Source organism: Scyliorhinus canicula, chromosome 5, assembly GCF_902713615.1.
Source record: "Scyliorhinus canicula chromosome 5, sScyCan1.1, whole genome shotgun sequence".
NCBI classification, from domain to species: domain Eukaryota; kingdom Metazoa; phylum Chordata; class Chondrichthyes; order Carcharhiniformes; family Scyliorhinidae; genus Scyliorhinus; species Scyliorhinus canicula.
In genome coordinates, this window is record NC_052150.1 from 81697592 (window position 1) to 81716424 (window position 18833).

At 45.8% G+C, this 18833-nt stretch overlaps 1 protein-coding gene across 2 annotated transcripts in view; it reads left to right on the top strand.

The window, feature by feature from the left end:
• The window catches only part of plekha8 (pleckstrin homology domain containing, family A (phosphoinositide binding specific) member 8), a 72490-nt gene that overhangs the window by 27201 nt on the left and 26456 nt on the right, over positions 1-18833 (top strand). For both annotated transcript variants that reach the window (XM_038797292.1, XM_038797293.1), the window contains exon 5: positions 16625-16777. In XM_038797292.1, coding sequence (XP_038653220.1) covers positions 16625-16777 — 153 coding nt within the window. The remainder of the gene's footprint in view (positions 1-16624; positions 16778-18833) is intronic.

The window sequence follows — 18833 nt, forward strand, 5'->3', positions numbered from 1 at the left end:
CTGGAGGGGTAGATACGTGGTGGTCAGTGGGAAACTGAATGGGATGCTCGTTGTCCTGGTAAACATGGGACGATGTGGAGTTGAACAACACGGGGGAGGTCACCATCGGCACGTTGTGGGAGGCACGCAAGGCTGTAGTGAGACGGGAGTTTATTTTGGTTTGGGCACACAGAGGGTGGAGCAGGAGGAGATGGCAAGGCTGGTTGATGAGATCTTGAGGGTGGACAAAAGGTACTCGGTGGCACCGGCGGAGGGGTTGCTGAAGGAGAGACAAGAGGCTCCAGATGGAGTTTGGGTTATTGTCTACCGGGAAGGCGGTGGGGCAGTTGTGGAGGGCCAGAGGGGCAGTTTGAGTTGCGGGAGAAGGCAAGTAGAATGCTGGCCCAGCAGTGGAGGAACTAGGCAGTGGCAATGGAGATTGATAGAATGAGGAATGAGAGGGGTTAAGGTAGTGATGACCTGGAGGGGGTGAATGGGGCATTTGTGGTTTTTTATAGGGGGGTTTATGAGCCAGAGTCCCCAATGGGGAAGAACGGATGCAACGGTTCCTGGATGGGTTGGAACATCCCAAGGATGAGTTTCCCAAGGTGGAGGAGGGGTGGGTTCACGGCCTGGGGGCCCTGGTTGGGCTGAGGGAGGTGATGGGTGGTATTGGGAGGGGATGCAGGCAGGGAAGGTCCCCGATCCGGACGAATTCCCAGTAGAGTTTTATAAAAAGTTTGGTACTGAGCTGCGGCTACTGCTGGTCAGGATGTATGATGAGGCGAAGGGGAGGGGGGAAAACTCCTCCTTACTTTTTCAGAGGCTTCCATCTCCCTGATGTTGAAGAAGGATAGGGACCCAGAGCAGTGTGTGTGTGATACCACCAGTTATTGTTGCTAAATGTCGATGCCAAGCATCACAGATTGAGGACTGCATGCCGGAGGTGATTGGGGAGGATCAGACTGGTTTTGTGAAGGGACGGCAGCTGCTGACGAATGTGCGGAGGCTACTTAATGTGATTATGGGGCAGGAGGTTGAGGTAGTGTTGGCAATGGATGTGGAGAAGGCTATTGATCGGGTGGAGTGGGCGTATTTGTTGGAGGTGCTGAGGTGGTTCTGGTGCGGGCAGGGGTTTGTGGGTTGGGTCCAGCTGCTGTATAACATGCCAGTGGCGAATGGGCGGACGGACTGAATGAGTTTGGGGTACTTTGTGCTTCACTGCGGGGCGAGGCAGGGGTGTCCGCTCTCCTCGATGCTGTTCGCCTTGGTGATAGAGCCATTGGCAAAGGCGCTTGGGGGGGGGGGGGGGGGGGGGGGGTCAAGGGATTGGAGGGGGGTTACCGAACATAGATTTTTGCTGTATGCGGATGATTTATTGTATATTTCAAACCTGATGGGCAACAATGGGGCAGGTGGGGGTGTGTTTTGGAGATTTTGGGGGAATTTACCAGTATATAAATTGAAAATGTGAACGAGTGAGGTGCTCTTGATCAATATCAGACGGCAGGAAAGGAGATTGAGATTTGTGTAGGTGGGGAATTTTTTGAAGCGGGTTGGGTTGCTGCCGTTGCCAAATTTGATAAATTATTAGGCGGCAAATATTGCCATGGGTGAGGAAATGGGCTATGGAGGAGAGGTCGATCTGGGAGCTGGTGGAGGTGGCACCGTGGAGGGAAACTGGTTTGAGGGCTTTGTTGTTGGCGCCTTTGCCGTTCTCGCCGGCCTGGTAGTCGTGAGCCCAGTGGTGATGTTGGCTTTAAGGGGGCAGTGTAGGAAGCACTTTGGGTTGTTGTTGTAGGCACCTATTTGCGACAACCATAGATTCATACTGGTGAGACTGGATGTGAGGTTCTGAGGGTGGCGGCAGGTGGGGATTGAGTACTTCAGGGACCTGTTCATAAGGGAAAAATTTGCGGGGCTGGAGGAGTTATACAAGTTGCCCAAAGGGAATGATTTTGGCTATCTTCAGGTTTTTGCATTTTGGGAGGAGAGAGGTGCTGGGGCTGCTGCCTCCAGTGTTGCAAGATAAACTGTTGTCGGGGGACAAAATAGGGGAAGGGAAGGTGTCAGATATTTATAAGGAACTGATGGAGAGGGGGAGCGCCCTGGTGGAGGATGCTGAGCGCAGATGTGAGGAGGAACTGGGAGGCGAGGTGAGGGCTGGGACATGGGCTGAGGCCTTGCGGAGGTTGAACATGTCCTCGTCGTGTGCGAAGTTAAGCCTCATCCAGTTTAAAGTAGTGCGTAGGGCCCACATGCGATAGCAAGGATGAGCAAGTTTTTTGCGCGGTGGAGGATAGGTGTGGGTAGTGCGCAGGGCTCGGGGGTGGGGATTGCTGCGAAACACTGTCACATGTTCTGGGCATGTCCAAGATTGAGAGTCTCCTGGCAGGGGTTCTCAGACAATATATCCAAGGTGTCGGGTGTGGGACGATTAATAGTCCGGAGCTGGCAGTATCTGGTATGTCGGGAGTCCTGGGGTTTAAAATGTGGAACGTGGGACATGGCGGGGGGGGGGGGGGGGGGGGGGGGGGGGGGGTTGTTTAATGGGTGGATGTGTTGTTCTTCTGATATTCTGTGTATATTTGTTAAATGCCTTGAATAAAAATATTGTTTCCAAAAAAGTCACCACATTTCTGTGGGTCTGGAATCACATGTAGACCAGACCAGGCAAGAACGATAGCATTCCTTCCCTAAAGGGCATTCATGAACCAGATAAGAGACCATAGAAATAAACCAGCTGCAACAAGCTGGCAGGTCATTCAGACCAAACAATGCCTGTTACCATTTGCCCTTCATTGAAACAAATTGTGCTAACCATGTTTGCCTATCCTGTTTTTACACCACTTTGATCCCTTTTCTCAAATTCGCCCACCTAAACTCATTTTGAATGATTAAAAAGCTTGCATTTTTGATGAGTGTTTCGCAACTAAGGAAACTTGGTCACTATTGAAATATAGGAAGTAGCCAATTTGCACAGAAAACAGCAATGAATCGAATGACCAGATGACCTGTTTAAGTGATTTTTTTATTGGGGATTAACATTGACTAGAGCCCATTTGTTGTTCTTCGAATGGGATTGTGGGATCTTCCACATCTTCTCAATCAGTTTAACATTTCGTCCAAAAGATAACAGGCGGTATTCTCCGCTAAGGCCAAAAATCGCGGAGGCCGTCGTGAACTCGGCCGAGGTTCACGACGGCCTCGGGGCCTGCTCCCCGCACCTAATTCACCCCCACCCGGGGGGCTAGGAGCTGGCCCCCGTCGTTCTCGGCAGCCAGAAATGACGTGCAAACGGCTCTTTTCATGATGTCATCCGCGCACGCGCGGGTTGCCGGTTCCAACCCGCGCATGCGCGGAAGACATCACCGCGCAGACGGCACGAACCCGCGCATGTGCGGTGCCGTCTTTCTCCACCGCCGCCCGGCAAGACGTGGCGGCTTGATCTTGCTGGGCGGCGGAGGGGAAAGAGTGCGTCCGTTTTGGACGCTGGCCCGACGATCGGTGGGCACCGATCGCAGGCCTGTCCCTTACGAAGCACAGTCGCGGTGCTCCCGCCCAAATCGGGCCTCTAGATGCCCCAAACGGGCATCTGGTGCCCGTTTCACGAATGCAGCCACCAGGTGTGGTTGCTGCCGTGGTGAAACGGGCTTGAAGGGCCAGCCACTCGGCCCATCGGTCTCGGAGAATCGCCGTTCGCCTTGAAAAACGGCGAGCGGCGATTTTTCCGGGGGGGGGGGGGAGAGAATCGCGGGGGCGCCAGGGGGGGTGTAAAAAATGTCGGGAGGCCCTCCCGCGATTCTCCCAGGCTGCGTGGGGAGCGGAGAATTCCGCCCAACATCTTTTGTGCAGAGCCCACTCAATATAATGCTCACGTCTCTTGTGTGGAGCTTGAACATATCTGGCCTTCGAAACCATTGCTCTGTTTTGAAATTTGAGAGTAAGCTGAAGATTTGCCTCTGGTTATATAGTTTGCTTTTATGGTGAAATGCCTGACGAGGTCAAACCGCTGACCCACTGTTCTGTGGCTGCATTTTTCTATATTTCTGCTTTATGTCATAGTGTTGAACCAGTGAGTGGGTCATAAGAGGTAACCTTCACTCTGGCAGAGGAGAACAGAGTGCCATTTAAAAACTCCTTGAAATGGGAATCAAAGCATCACTGAGACAATATGAAACAAAGCTTACGTAGTTGGTCCAATATTAAACTGGTGGATCGCAGCACAGTTAGGTAGCTTGGAGTGGTAAACTGAGGTGTTAATTTGGTCATGAAAAAATAGTACTGAAGGAAGGTATGAAAACATTTTTAAAATTCCAACGAACTAAAACATTTGATTTAAATAATTGTTGTGAAATAAAGTGACTTGGTCAACAAGTTGCACTATGGTTGCTATGAATATGTCCTGAGTTAATTTTTTTATAGTTTTATTTTCATACATTCAGTGGAGGTTGGGTCAGATTTCCAGGATCAACTGGAAATGTTTGTGGTGTGTTACTTAAGTGACAGTTAAAGCTTTCAAGATTGATGAATTGAACACTTAACTGACTTTCTCAGATAACAAACAGAAATTACGAGTTGGTCACCCAGGGGCCAAGCAAGTTCCTGCATGACACCAAAAGCTAACATTGAAGGACAGTGAGAAATTATTTATAGCCTAGAAGTCACTGACAACACCAGGCACTTCAACTGAGATTATAGTTGTGTCACCAAGGGCAGATACAAGTGACTGGCACAGAATTGTTGGCTTTGGGATAAGAAAATTTGGATTTGAAAGACATCTGCACTGACAGCAAAACAGTTGGGCAAAAGAAAATCTGAGTTAACAATAGGAGCTCTATGAATGGGGCAGTTTGCATTTCCACACAATGGACAATGAAAGCTAACATCTGTTTATGTTTGTTTTCTAATCATGAAAGAAGGCATTTATACTGAATTTCTGGTAATGGGAATTTGGATGGCGTTAGGAACTGGATGGGAGGAGTGCGCAGTTTATCTAGCTTCACTGGTCGAACCATTAGTGTTGTTTAATTCATTCACTAAAATGGCTAATTGTTTATCCTTGCTACTGTTAGACCCGAATAAAAAGAACGACTGATTTATTATAAAGTGAAACTTACTTTAAAAAGAGGTTGCAGGGACTGGTTAACACCCTTGTAATTTGGAACAACAACAGCAACACATAAATAGGGTCTCTGCAGAGACTGGCGATTTAAAGAAAAACTTTATGAAAATGATAAAGTTTGCAGGGTTTCAACACTGTCGATCACCTGGTGCTCCATGTAAAGACTGATCGCTAGTCCCAGTAGATGTCTGGAGGTTGTCCCTAGCAGAGCTTCAGCGTAGAAGAGAATAGAGCCGGATCAATCTTCGGGATCTCCATTTTGGGTTTCCAAATAAAGGCGAGTTCCACTGGGAAGTTCATTCCTAGCTGGAAACTGATAAACACACTGTATTTCAGGCAAGGCAAAGAGGGCACAAGTTGGGCAGCTTTCCCCCTTCTGTTTATTCCCAACTACGTGTATAAAACAAAAACAAATTCAATACATAAAACCCATCTTCCTCTGGTGATTTCCAATAAATTACTAGGGCCTTTGCCTTTAAAACTCCCCCCCCCCCCCCCCCCCCCCCAAACCATTGAAGTAATTACAATTCATATAAGCAAATAACCCACCTACTCGAGTGCCTTGGTGGTCATTTAGCTGAAGTCATATGATTTCTTAGAAAAGTCTTGCTTACTCACAGACCAAGGTGAACTTGTGACCTTTTAATAAAGAAGAATATCCAGATCGATTCCTAAATAATGCAATGCCCTTCCAAAGAAAATATTGTTTTTGAAATATGGTTTCCCAACAGATCTAGACTTGTGTACAAGGTCGAACAAACATCAATTGTATCTCTTCAAAAAAGAATGGTTTCTAAAAGCATATCACATTTTTATTATAGGTAGGTGGCTAGATTTTACGCTTCCGGGGCGGTTTGAAGGGGTGGCGAGATGATTGTTTAGGGGCCTCATGCTGCTGCCATTTGCCTGCAACGAGTGAGGCCCAGGCCATGTGTAAAGACTAGGAGATTTAGCTTCATGAGCTAATGATGGGTATGGTGAAGAGGATCTCCATTGTAGGCCCCCCCCCAGGGCCACTGTCGACATCACTGCCCTGTCATTCTCTCTTTAACACTCATCCCCTACACTTGAACCCTGCTTCTCTTTCTATCCCCCCCCCCCCTCCCCCCCCCCAACCCTCGCTGAAACCACCAACCCCTGACTTACCTCGGCTTCTCAGCGTGGTGAGACTAGCTGCAGTTTGAGCAGTAGGCACTACTCTCAACTGGTGCTGTTGGGACTACAGAGCTGCTGGCCTTTTAATCGGCCGACAATTCTTTTAAGGGGTCTGCATCCTCCCCCCTCCCCCAACCCCAGTCCCTCTAATGTTTTCACCGGGGTTGGGGTGGGGGATGAAACAAATCTACTGCACCCTGTAAAATGCAGTCCATGATGTTTATTTTTAAAAAAACAATTACTCCAACATGCATAACCTTAATGAAAATTCATGATTGGTACTACTGTTGGCAACAGGTAACTAACTAAAAGTGTTATATATTTGTATTCATTCTTATTGGCTCCAGTAAAGCTCCATTGAATGAATGCATTCACCGCAAGTGACGTCATAAGTCCTAGCACAAGAAACAGAGACGAAAGGCCAAGTAAGAGAAGCTCTGTTGTTTTAAACCTACATGCTCCCTAGTATCACACCTCCAAAACACAACATGAGAACTGCAGATGAGGATTACAAACCACTGGCTGGCCACCTGAGAAGAGGAAATTATTGAAAAAAGTTGGAAGAAACATTTCAACCAGTGCGGCACGTGCTACGGAGAACTAACTGGCTAAGTGGACATGAGTAACGATAATCTGCCTGCAGAACAGATTATACAGTTGTCTGTGATAAACAAAAGGCAACAACCCAAGCTTTGGCCTCTTGTGTGATGTAATCAGGGAGCTGCTGAAAGCATGGTTGTAAAGTGTGCATACGGGAAATCTCAGTTAGTAGAAAAATGGTGGGGGTTTTGGCATCGTGGGACCGTTTGATGAAACTGTGGAGCAATGGAGCTTGTATAGTAAACATTATGACTTTTACACAGGCAAGCAAAATAACTGTAGATATTATGGTGTCAACTTTCCTGAGCGTGGGGGGTGGGGGGGGGGGGCAAAAGCATTTAATCTCCTCCATGGTTTAGTGCAACCTGAGAAGCCAAACATTAACATGTACGAGCAGATTGTAGATATTTGGCAAGCACGTTTTTCACCGAAACCCTTGGTGATTGCAGAGCGCTTTAGATTTCATAAGAAACCAAGAAGAATCAACCACGCAATTTGTGGCTACGTTTAAAAGATTGTCCGAATATTGAGTTTGGAGATGTGCTGAATGACACTATTTGGGACAGATTAGTTTGTGGTCTACACAATGAAATGATACATAAATGTTTGCTAATAGCGTAATCGTGTTCTGCAGAAAGTTACGGAAATTACGATTTCTATGGAGCTGCCCAGTAATTGAGTTTGTGTACTCAAATACACAGACTTTTGCTGAATCAACACCTAAGAATCTTGATATTGGTACATGTTACCAATGTGCAAAGCCAGGGCTTCCTGCTGCTGAATGTTGGTGTAAAGTTATGGTATGTTGAAGCTGTGAGAAAAATGACACATGGAGCATACCTGTAGGAAGAAAAATAAAGCGCGAAAGTAAAAATAAGAAGCAAGAACAAACCAATGCAGCATTTAAACAAAATAAAACAAAGAATGTCCATGCTTGACAAAAGGGTCAAGAGAAATGAAGCACCTCAGTTAGAGGAGGAATTATCACTGAATGTGCTAGCCATTGCTGGTACTCCACACTGATACTGGGTCACTCACTGCTGGATGGACAGCCAATAAGGATGGAAGTTGACACTGGAGCAACAGTCTCTTTGGTGTCAGAGACTGTCTACAAGGAGAAACTTAAACATATTCCCTTAAGTTCGTCAAGTATAGTGCTGAAGACATACACAAGAGTAGAGGTTCCAATAAAGGGCCGCATTGAAGTAGCTGTGCAACTTAATGGGCAAACAGCAGATCTGCCTCTCCATGCAGTAAAGAGAAACTATCCAGCATTGATGGGTTAAACATGGCTGGAGAAGATTTGATTGAATTGTGCCAAAGTCCACGTGATGACCAATGGAGAATCCAGCGAATCCAAAAATGTTAACATAATAGTGTTGTGTGCAATGGGGAATTGGGGAGCATGAGTGATATTATGGTTAAACTGAAAATAAAAGGAGGAAGCCAAGCAAAATGCTGTAAGGTAAGGTCTGTACCATATGTTATTCGGCCAACGATGGAGGCTGACAGAGTGACTTTGAGAAATCCAGAATCTTGGGATTTGTCCGCATCGGCCAATGGGCCACACCAATTATTCCAGTCATCAAGAAAGATGAATTCGTAAGGATTTGTGGTGACTTCAAGGTCACCATAAGTTTTGTATTATGAACTGAACAGTACCCACCACCACACATTTGATTTGTTTGCGGGATTGGCAGGACCCCAACCTTTCAGCAAGAGCCAAGCTTCCTTCCAGACAAGATTCTTGTCTGGAACGTCTGAATTGTGTCACCTAAAAGTTTTTTTCAGTTCCAAAGATTGTCGTTTAGTATCACATCAGCTCCTGAATTGTTTCAAAGAGAATGGATTAGATCCTGAGTGGACTGAGCGGAGTCGAATACTATCTGGAAGACATCTTAGTCACTGGAAGAGATGAAGAAGAACACCGTTGAAAGCTGGATGCCACTCTCCAGAGATTAGAACACTATGGTCTGGGAGTCTGTATGGACAAATGAGTTCTTCCAACCCTCCGTTGAATATTTAGAATATGTGGCGATTGACGCCACTGGCCTTCACAAATTTCCTTCAAAGGTTAAGGCCATGACAGAGGCTTCTGCACCTCAGAATATCAACTGGTTACATTCCTTCCTGGGATTGTTGAACTACTATGGAAGATTTGTCTCAAACTTGGCAAAAATTCTGAAACCATTACGCAACCTAAAACAAGAGGTGAAAGTGGTCGGATCAATGCAATAAAGCTTCTTTGAAAGCCAAGGAAGTGTTATTTCAGAATTCTCATACTTTTGAGTCTCTCACTTTTTGATCTTGCGTTACCCATATAGTTAACTTGTGATGTGTCTCCTTATGGTGTAGGAGTGGTGGGCTCTCCATTGAAGAAAGATCCATTGTTTTTGCTTTGTGAACCTTGAGCAAAATCATGAAAATAACTATGCCCAGATTGAAAAGGAAGCATTAGTGATCATTTTTGGAGTAAAGAAATTCCATCAATTCATGTATGGGAGAAAGTTAACATTGTTAAAGGACCATCGCCATTAACTACCATTTTTTGGACCGCACATGGGACGTCCGTCACTTGCCGCAAGTAGAATGCAAAGCTAGACGTTGCTTTTGTCTACATACCGGCAGTCAAATCTACATGAGAATGCGGATGGACTTTCAAGATGGTAGATCGTCAGACTGCTCAATTGGGAACATCTACTTTGAACAAGTAGACAACACATGAGCCACTTCTGAACAAGTGAGGAAACACGCTCTAAGTGATCTGATACAGTGACTGATATGTGATGGATATGGTATTATGAGGGAAGACTTGGGTTTAAACCTGACTATTCCAGAATATTGGAACTGTCTGTAGAATTAGGATGTCTTCTATGGAGGCTCAGTGATTATTCCGCCAGCATTGAGGAAATGGGTGAGAAGCTACATGAGGGCCATTGTGGAGTCGTATACATGGAAGGAAATAGCAAAGTTATTTCTGGTGGCCTGGACTGGATGTGGAAATTGAACATATTCTTCCTGTGTGAAGGTATGAAACCTGCCACCTTCATACGATGTAGAAGCAGATTTTGGCCATTTGGCTCATCGAATCTGCTCCACCATTCGATCATGGCTGACCTCCTTCTGGCCTTAACTCCACCGTCCTGCCCATTCTCCATAACCCTCCAACCCATTACAAATTAAAAATCTGTCTTAATTCCTCAAATTTGTTAATTGTTCCAGCATTCACCACGCTCTGGGGTAGCGAATTCCACAGGTTCACAACCCCTTTGGGAGAAGTAGTTTCTCCTCAAATCTGTTTTAAATTTGCTACCTCTTAGCCTAAGATTATGACCTCTCATTCTAGAATGCCCCACAAGAGGAAGCATCCGCTCCACGTCTACTTGATCCATACGTTTTATCATCTTGTATACCTCATTTTGATCTACCCTCATTCTTCCAAACTCTATAGGGTTGACCAGTTGATATTCTGAGTTGCAGAAGCCTAAACTGTTCAATCTCTCTTCATATGACAAACCCTTCATTTCTGGAATCAACCTACTGAACCGCCTCTGAACTGCCTCCAAATGCCACTACATCTTTCCTCAAATAAGGGGACGAAAGCTGTGCACAATACTCCAGGTGTGGTCTCACCAATACCTTGTATAGTGCAATAATACTTCCTTATGTTTCTACTCTATTCCTTTAGATATAAATGCCATTATTCCATTCACTTTCTTTATTATCTGCCGTACCTGCATGCTAGTTTTCTGTACTCATGAACGAGGACCCCCAGATCCTTCTTAACGACACTACGTCCATGGGGATGGTCTGAAGAGTCTTGGCAACCCGTGTGTGTGGATTTTGCAGGATTGTTTATCCACACCTCCCGTTGCCTTGGGGAAGCGGGCAGCATTAACAAGGATCCCTCACCCGGGTTATTCTCTCTTCCAAACTCTTCCAACGGGCAGGAGATACAAAAGTTTGAGAAGACACATCAATAGATTCAAAGAAAGCTTCTTCCCTGCTGTTACCAGATTTCTGAATGACCCTCTTGGGGTCTGAACTGATCTTTCTACGCACCTCTACAGTTATAGCACATACCGTATATTTCACCCGCTGTCTTATGTTTATGTATTTTTATTATGTATCTTCATGTATTTATCGTATGTTCTATGTTTTTACGTGTGGAGTGATTTGCCTGGACCTCGGTACATGTGACAAATCTAAATCTAACTATTGACAAGCTAGGAGAAATGTTCAGTAGTTTTGGAGTCCCTAAACAGCTAGTAAGCAACAAAAGACCTCAACTTGACTCAAGAATTTGAAAGTTTCTTCATAGAGAATGGTATTCAGCATGTTAAGTCCGCACTATACCACCCTGCTACTAATTGACTAGCAGAATGTTTTGTCTGAACTATGAAACATAAGAGAGCAATCGGGGAAAGGTTCGCTGATCAAGTGCCTTAACAAGTTCCTACTGGTGTACAGTAATACTGCACATTCCTTGATCAAGACCCCTCCTACATTACTAATGATGAAAAGACAACTATGTTCTGTGTTCGATGTGTTGAAACCTCTGAAATCGAAGAGATTTGTACAACAGCAAGTGCAAATGGAAGGGTGTGAGAAAGCAAGAGTTCTCCTATCAAGGGCAAGGAGTTTTGTCTAGGAATTACTCCACATGGGAGAAATGAGTTCCTACCACAATCCTTGCACAGACTGGACCTGTCTCTTATACTGTCCAGGCCAGAGATGATATAACCTGGAGGAGACATCCAGTTCAGTTGCTGGCTGGAAGAACAGAATCTTGGCCTGTGGATAAATCCAGGTTCACCCCTACAATGTCATGACTTGACCTTTCCTACAACCCCGACACTAAACGACACTGTTTCGGAACGCAGCACCTCATCTTCTGATCAGACATAGGGACAACTTCTTGTTCCAATGTTAATACCAGTTAACCCAAACACCGATGACGTTAGTGTAAAGATGAAAATGCCAGAGGTTACCACCAGTGTGAAGAAGACACCACAGGTTCACTCGACTATTCCATGAGTGACGACCTCCAGACTGTCTGGCCTATTGACTTTGTTCATATTGAAATTGTTGGGGACATGTAATTTAAAGGGAAAGGAAACTTTATGTATTTTCATTAATTCTTATTAACTCTAGCTCTGTTGTATTCATGCATTCACTGTAAGTGACATCATAAATCATAGCATGGGAAACCGAGAAGAGATGCACACTGTAAATAAAGCTCTGTTGTTTTAAACCTCCATGCCATCTAGTATCACATCTCCAAAATACAACAAAAAGAATGGGGGCGCGATTCTCCGAAATGGAGACAAAGTCCTGCACTGGAGTGAAAACTGGAATGTATCACTCCGGCATCGGAGCCCGCTCCCAGCCCCCTATTCTCCTGCCCCCGGGGGGCTAGGAGCAGCGTCGTGTATTTTACGCGCGCTGGCCCTTGGCGCCGCGTAAAAAGTAGCGGCGTGTAAATGACGCAGCCGGCGTCGTGTAAATGAAGTCACCCGTGCATGCGCGTTTGCCGTCCTCCCCGAGGCCGCCCCGCAAGAAGATGGAGGATGGATCTTGCGGGGCAGTGGAGGAAAGGAGGTCCTCCTTTAGAGAGGTCGGCCTGCCGATCGGTGGGCCCCGACCGCAGGCCAGACCCCATTGGAGGCCGCCCCCACAGAGTTCCCGCCGGCAGCGACCAGGTGTGGACGGCGCTGGTGGGAACCTGTCGGGTCGGAGCGGCCGCTCGGCCAATCCGGGCCGGAGAATGGCGGGGGTACCTGAGAATAGCCGTTGAGTGTCTCGGGCGAATCTCCGGCTGGCGCGGCGCAGAACTCAACGGGGCCGTTCTCGCCGGTTGGGAGAATGGCGGGACGGCGTCGGACTGGTGTCGCGTGATAAAATGGCGCGGCTGATGATTCTCCCAACCGGCGCATCCTTGGAGAATCGCGCCCGGGATATGTCAGGTTTATCCTACAATAAACATAGAATTACATAAATAGAATTTACAGTGCAGAAGGAGGCCATTCAGCCCATCAAGTCTGCACCGGCTCTTGGAAAGAGCACCCAACCCAAGCCCACACCTCCACCCTGTCCCCATTACCCAGTAACCCCACCCAACACTAAGGGCAATTTAGCATGGCCAATCCACCTAACCGGCACATCTTTGGACTGTGGGAGGAAACCGGAGCACCCGGAGGAAACCCACGCACACACGGGGAGAACGTGCAGACTCCGCACAGACAGTGACCCAAGCCGGGAATCTAACCTGGGACCCTGGAGCTGTGAAGCAATTGTGCTAACCACAATGCTACAGTGCTTGAAAAAGGTTAAGGGAATGAGTTGTTAGTTTGTTCCTCGCTAGTTGTTTAGGTTCCATGAAGCTCCTAGCTAATCTGTGTGCATAATGATAGTGGCTACGTTCATTGACTCGCAATCCACAACCCTCGGCCAGTTATCTGGCGAGTATTCAAACCCTACCCATGACAGCTGGGGAAGTTAAGTTCAGGTTAATTAAATACATTTGCAACAAAAAGTATATTTTGAAAAGAGCGAGGATCAGTAATGGTAACAATGTAGCTACTCGAAACCCATCTGATTCATTAATATCCTTCAGGAAAGGAAATCTGCCATCGTTACCTGGTCTTGTTAACATGACTCCAGACCAAGCGCATTGTGGTTGACTCTGAATTTCACAGTGAAGTGATTCAGCAACACCGTCAGTTGTAACCGCTGCAACAGAAAGTGTAATTGAAATGGAATTAACCATCACACAACTCGAGCTGTTCAAGAAGATGGTTCACCACTCTCACCTCAAGGGCAATTAGGAGTAAGCAATAAATACTGGTCTTGCCAGCAATGCCTGGACACTGAATTAATTTTACAAAAAAGACAGAGCAGGGATAATTCGACCAGGGTATGCAGACATTATTTTATTTCTATTTGGTAGAATCAGTGTGGGTATCATGAAGAACAGCAAAAGATAAGAAATTGAATAGACCAACGAGGGTCGGAAAGAAATTGTGGGCCCCCTACATTTGTTGCGGTGTAGGTCAGAGTATAAATAAGGAAATTAAAGTTGCAAGTACTGAGCCATCATGGGGACTTTGATCTTATAAACAGAGCAAACCAAGTTTGCAGTACTGTTTTGGAGAATGAGTTCATGGAATATATACAAAATATGTGTGTTGAGAACTAACTAGAGCATGCAGGGGTTATTATACATCGAGTATTCAACAATGAGGATGAGTTTGCTGAAATAGATTAGGAAATTGCACTAAAGATATGATGTGCAGGAGCAAACATTTAAAGAATTATTACGGAATTTGCAATGCATTTTTAAGAGACAAAGAACCCAACAGAAAAATGGTCTAACCATGGCTAACAAGAGGAGCTAAAGATAGTGTTCGATCAAAAGAAGAGGCCTATATTGTTGCAAAAATAAGTAGGAAGCCTGAGGATTGGGAGAATTTTAGAATTTCGATTAAAAGGACCAGTAAGTTAATGAAGAAAGAGAACATGAGAGTAAATTAGAAAGAGACATGGAAATGTTTACAATCTGTTTTTGATATCTGTACATAGGAAGAGATTAGTGAACATAAACATGGGCCTCATTTCATGCATAGACAGCTAAAACTCTAATTGTGAATAGTGAAATGGTCGAGACTTTAAATAAATCGAATTTTAGGAATTTGTAAGAACATAAACAGTAGCAGGAATAGACTTTTTGGCCCCTGGAGCCTACTCTGTCATTCAGTCAGATTGTGGCTGACCTGACTGTGGACTCGACTCTTTCCTGAGGTCCTCCCTCACCAATTACACCCTTAATCATATTATAATTTTCGAAGTGCCCGAATGATAGAAAGTTGCCTAATTAGCCTATAGTTCCCGGTTTTCCCTTTGCTTAACTTGTTTGTTAACTTCCAATCTTTGGGAACTTGTAGATTCATGGTAGAAGACACAAAGACAGTTACAGAAATAATGGGGTCCCTTTACTCTAGCATAACTTTTTTTTAAAATTTAGATTACCCAATTATGTTTTTCTAATTAAGGGGCAATTTAGCGTGGCCAATCTACCTACTCTGCACATTTTTGGGTTGTGGGGGCGAAACCCACGCAGACACGGGGAGAATGTGCAAACTCCACATGGACAGTGACCCAGAGCCGGGATCGAACCTGGGCCCTCAGCACTGTGAGGCGGTTGTGCTAACCACTACTCTAGCATAACTAAGAAATTTTAATAAATTAGAATAAGTTAATAAGTCGCGCTGGAGGTAGTGCAGAGATGGATGATGCATTTGTTTTGATCTTTCAGAATTCCTTAAATTCTAGAATGGTTCCTGAAGATTGGAAGTTAACAACTATTTAAGCAGAGGGAAAACCGGGAACTATCGGCTAATTAGTTCAACAGTAGTAGTAGGCAAATGCTACTTTCTACCGAGGTGCCAGCTGGGCAGTGCCAAGGTGCCCACGTTCCAGTGGCCCGGGAGACCCCTGGGTGCCATTCCGCCTGGCTCATGTTTGTGTGCACCAGCACTGATCGGCGCCCAGCTGCAGCCTCTCTGGGGAGGCCGGTGAGTTGCGGGAGGCTGGTGGATCCTGCGCAGGTAGATCAGAAGTAGGTTTACGACCTACTACAGCGAGCATCATTTGGTCACGCCCATTTGAGGCGGGGTTCTGATATCTCTTGGGCGTCAGAGAATCCCGGGAGGGGCGGAGGCTGTAAGGAGGCTACAAGTGTGGATTGCACTTGTCTAAAGCTGTGCTTTATATTCCAGCAGTACTATGTCTTGGAGTGGTTCTTTGAAATCCTGACTCTTAGTCTTGTGGAACACGGGCATCATTCTGAAGCACTGATGACCGACTAATTGTATAGGCAAATCTAGCTACATGATGGATGAAGAAGTGAGGGACAGACCTGCAAACAATTAAAATGCTGAGTGCTCGACCAATAATAGCCAAATTATTGCTAAATAATTGCCAAAAAAGCAAACAGTCATTGCTGTCCTGACACCACTACTTCTGAGGCCATCAAACTAAACCATCTTTTGAGAAAGTTTGCTTACCTTGTATGGTGAGTGCGCCATAAGATTATTGAATGAAGGTAACCAAAGAGACCCCATTGCGTTTGAACTAACTTAGAACATGATCTTTTGCATATCCCATCTTATTGCATTGGTTGTCGCCTCACCCTCCCACAACACCCCAAGAAATTTTGATGGTAAAACAAATTTACCTTTTAACCTTCTATTCCATGTTTGTTGCAATCAATGTAAGCCTGACTCTGAGATAATCGCAAATAGTTGATCTCCGGCAGTTTGTATTGATGGTGATACATAACTCCAAATTTTGTAAAATATAAAATGGAGTGACTTAATGCATGACTCTTTTCTGAATGGCTTCAAAACATCAACCAATTATCCTGTTGTGTATGTATTTATGCTCTGATTGTCAAGGGAAATTGTTACTGTTCTGAGGCGATGGGAGGGAAACCAGAATTAGTTTAATTGTGGTTTGCATGCAGTTTCGGGACTGAATTTAAGGAACCTATTAGAGTGAGAGTTATAGTCAGAGAGTAATACAGCGCAGAAAAGGCACTTCAGCCCACTCTGTCTGCACCGGTCAAAAACAACCATTAATACTTTGACATTATGGGTTGGAAAACTGAGTCAATGTTTTGTCAACCGTGACAATCCCCATAAAATCATTAATATTAATGATAATATTATGCCTGTTTCTTTTTCCTAATTATGTGCACACTTCAAGATTGATATGGCAACTCTTCTAAGATCAACTTGCAACACCTTTATGAAGACGTTGGAAGAATGCATGCAAATTGCAAATGCTACCTTCAGGCCTGAACTGCTGCAACCTACACCTCCAGGTTCTCCACATGTAGCCATCATAAAACCAAACAGGGTATGTTTGTTTTTAAGCAAGTGATTTTTGTTTTACATTCTATTTGGCTTCAATATGTGTAATTGGATCTCTTCAAATGAACTGATGCTGCTTCTGTGTATTTACCTTAATTCAGGGTGGCACAGCGGTTAGCACTGTTGCCTCACAGCTCCAGGATCTCGGGTTAATTCCAGCCTCGGATCACTGTCTGTGTGGAGTTTGCACTTTCTCCCAGTGTCTGCATGGATTTCCTCCGTGTGCACCGGTTTCCTCCAAAGATGCGCAGGTTAGGTGGATTGGCCATGCTAAATTGCCCCTTAGTGTCCAAAAGGTTAGGTGGGGTTACGGGATAGGGTGGAGGTGTGGGCTTAAGCAGGGTGCTTTTTCCAAGGGCCGGTGCAGACGTGATGGGCCGAATGGCCTCCTTCTGCACTGTAAATTTTATGTAATTCGATTTGGCAGGTTAAAATTGACATTGTAGGAATAAATTAAGTTACAAGGGCATCCAGTAAATTGTATTACAAGGGCATCCTAACGTACTAAAGTTACACATGATTTAATGTGTTTATTTTTGTGAGCTATGTCTAATTTGCTACTTAGGTGCTGCTAGAAATTTTTTTAAATGGCAAAGTGAATCGAAAGATTTTGAAAAGGCAAAATAAAAAGAGAAAACTAATAACACGGGGAGAATTTTTTTTTTAACAAACAATTTTATTGAGGTATTTTAGGCATATAGAAAAAGTGACATTGTACAGTACAAAAAAAAAGTCAAGACACAAATTAAACAGTGCAAACCACGGCTCTGTTCACGCATGGACTTGTCTCAATATCCCCCTACTCTACTCTACACTAGCCCCCCCCCCCCCCCCCCCCCCCTGCTGACGCTTACTCCTCTGCGAAGAAGTCAATAAATGGCTGCCACCTTTGGGTGAATCGTAATAGCGAACCTCTCCAAGTGAACTTGACTTTTGCTAGGTCACGAAAGCTCACCATGTCCGATAGCCATACCTCAGCCCTCAGGGGCTTTGAGTCCCTCCATGCTAACAATATTCGTCGCCGGGCTACCAGGGAAGCAAAAGCCAGAATGTCGGCGCCTCTCTCTTCCTGGACTCCCGGGTCCTACGAAACCCCAAACATTGCCACCTCAGGGCTCATTACCACCCCAGTTTTCAATACTTGGGACATGACATCTGCAAATCTCTGTCAATATCCCTGAGTTTAGGGCACGACCAGAACATGTGTACATGGTTAGCTGGCCCTGTTGCGCCTCTAGCACACTTGTCCTCCAGCCCGAAGAATCTGCTCATCCGGGCCCCTGTCATGTGGGCCCGGTACATGACCTTAAACTGGATCAGGCTGAGCCTGGCGCATGTTGCGGTTGTGTTCACTCTGCTCAGGGTTTCTGCCCAGATATCGTCCTCCATCCAGCCGAGCTCCTCTTCCCACTCAAGCTTCAGGTCCTCGGCCTGCGTATCCTCATCTCCCATTAGTTCCTTGTAGACGTCTGAGACTCTACCCTCTCCCACCTCTCCCCAAGAAACTACCCTGTCTTGCCTCCCCTTTGGCGCGAGATGTGGGAAGGACAGCACCAGTCTGCGTACAAAATCCCGCACCTGTAAGTATCTAAAGTTGTTCCCTCTTGCCAGCCCAAACTTCTCCTCCAGCGCCCTTATGCTCGGAAAGCTCCCTTCCAGGAACAGATCCCCCATCCTCACAATCCCCGCCCTCCTCCACAGCCGATACCCCTGTCCATGTTCCCTTGGGCAAATCGGTGGTTGCCACAGATCGGGGTCCACACGGATGCTCTTACCTCCCCAACGTGCCTCCTACTGGCCCCAGATCCGAAGAGCCGCCACCACTATCGGGTTGGTAGAGTACCATGCCGGTGGAAGCGGCAGAGGCGCCTTGACCAGGGCAGCTAAGATAGTGCCCCTGCACGAAGCAGCCTCCAACCACTCCCAAACTGACCCTGCACCCACCATCCATTTCCTTATCATCGCTATGTTGGCCGCCCAGTAATAGTTGCTGAAGTTCGGCAATGCCAGCCCCCTTCTTCTCTGTTCCTTTCAGGCATAAC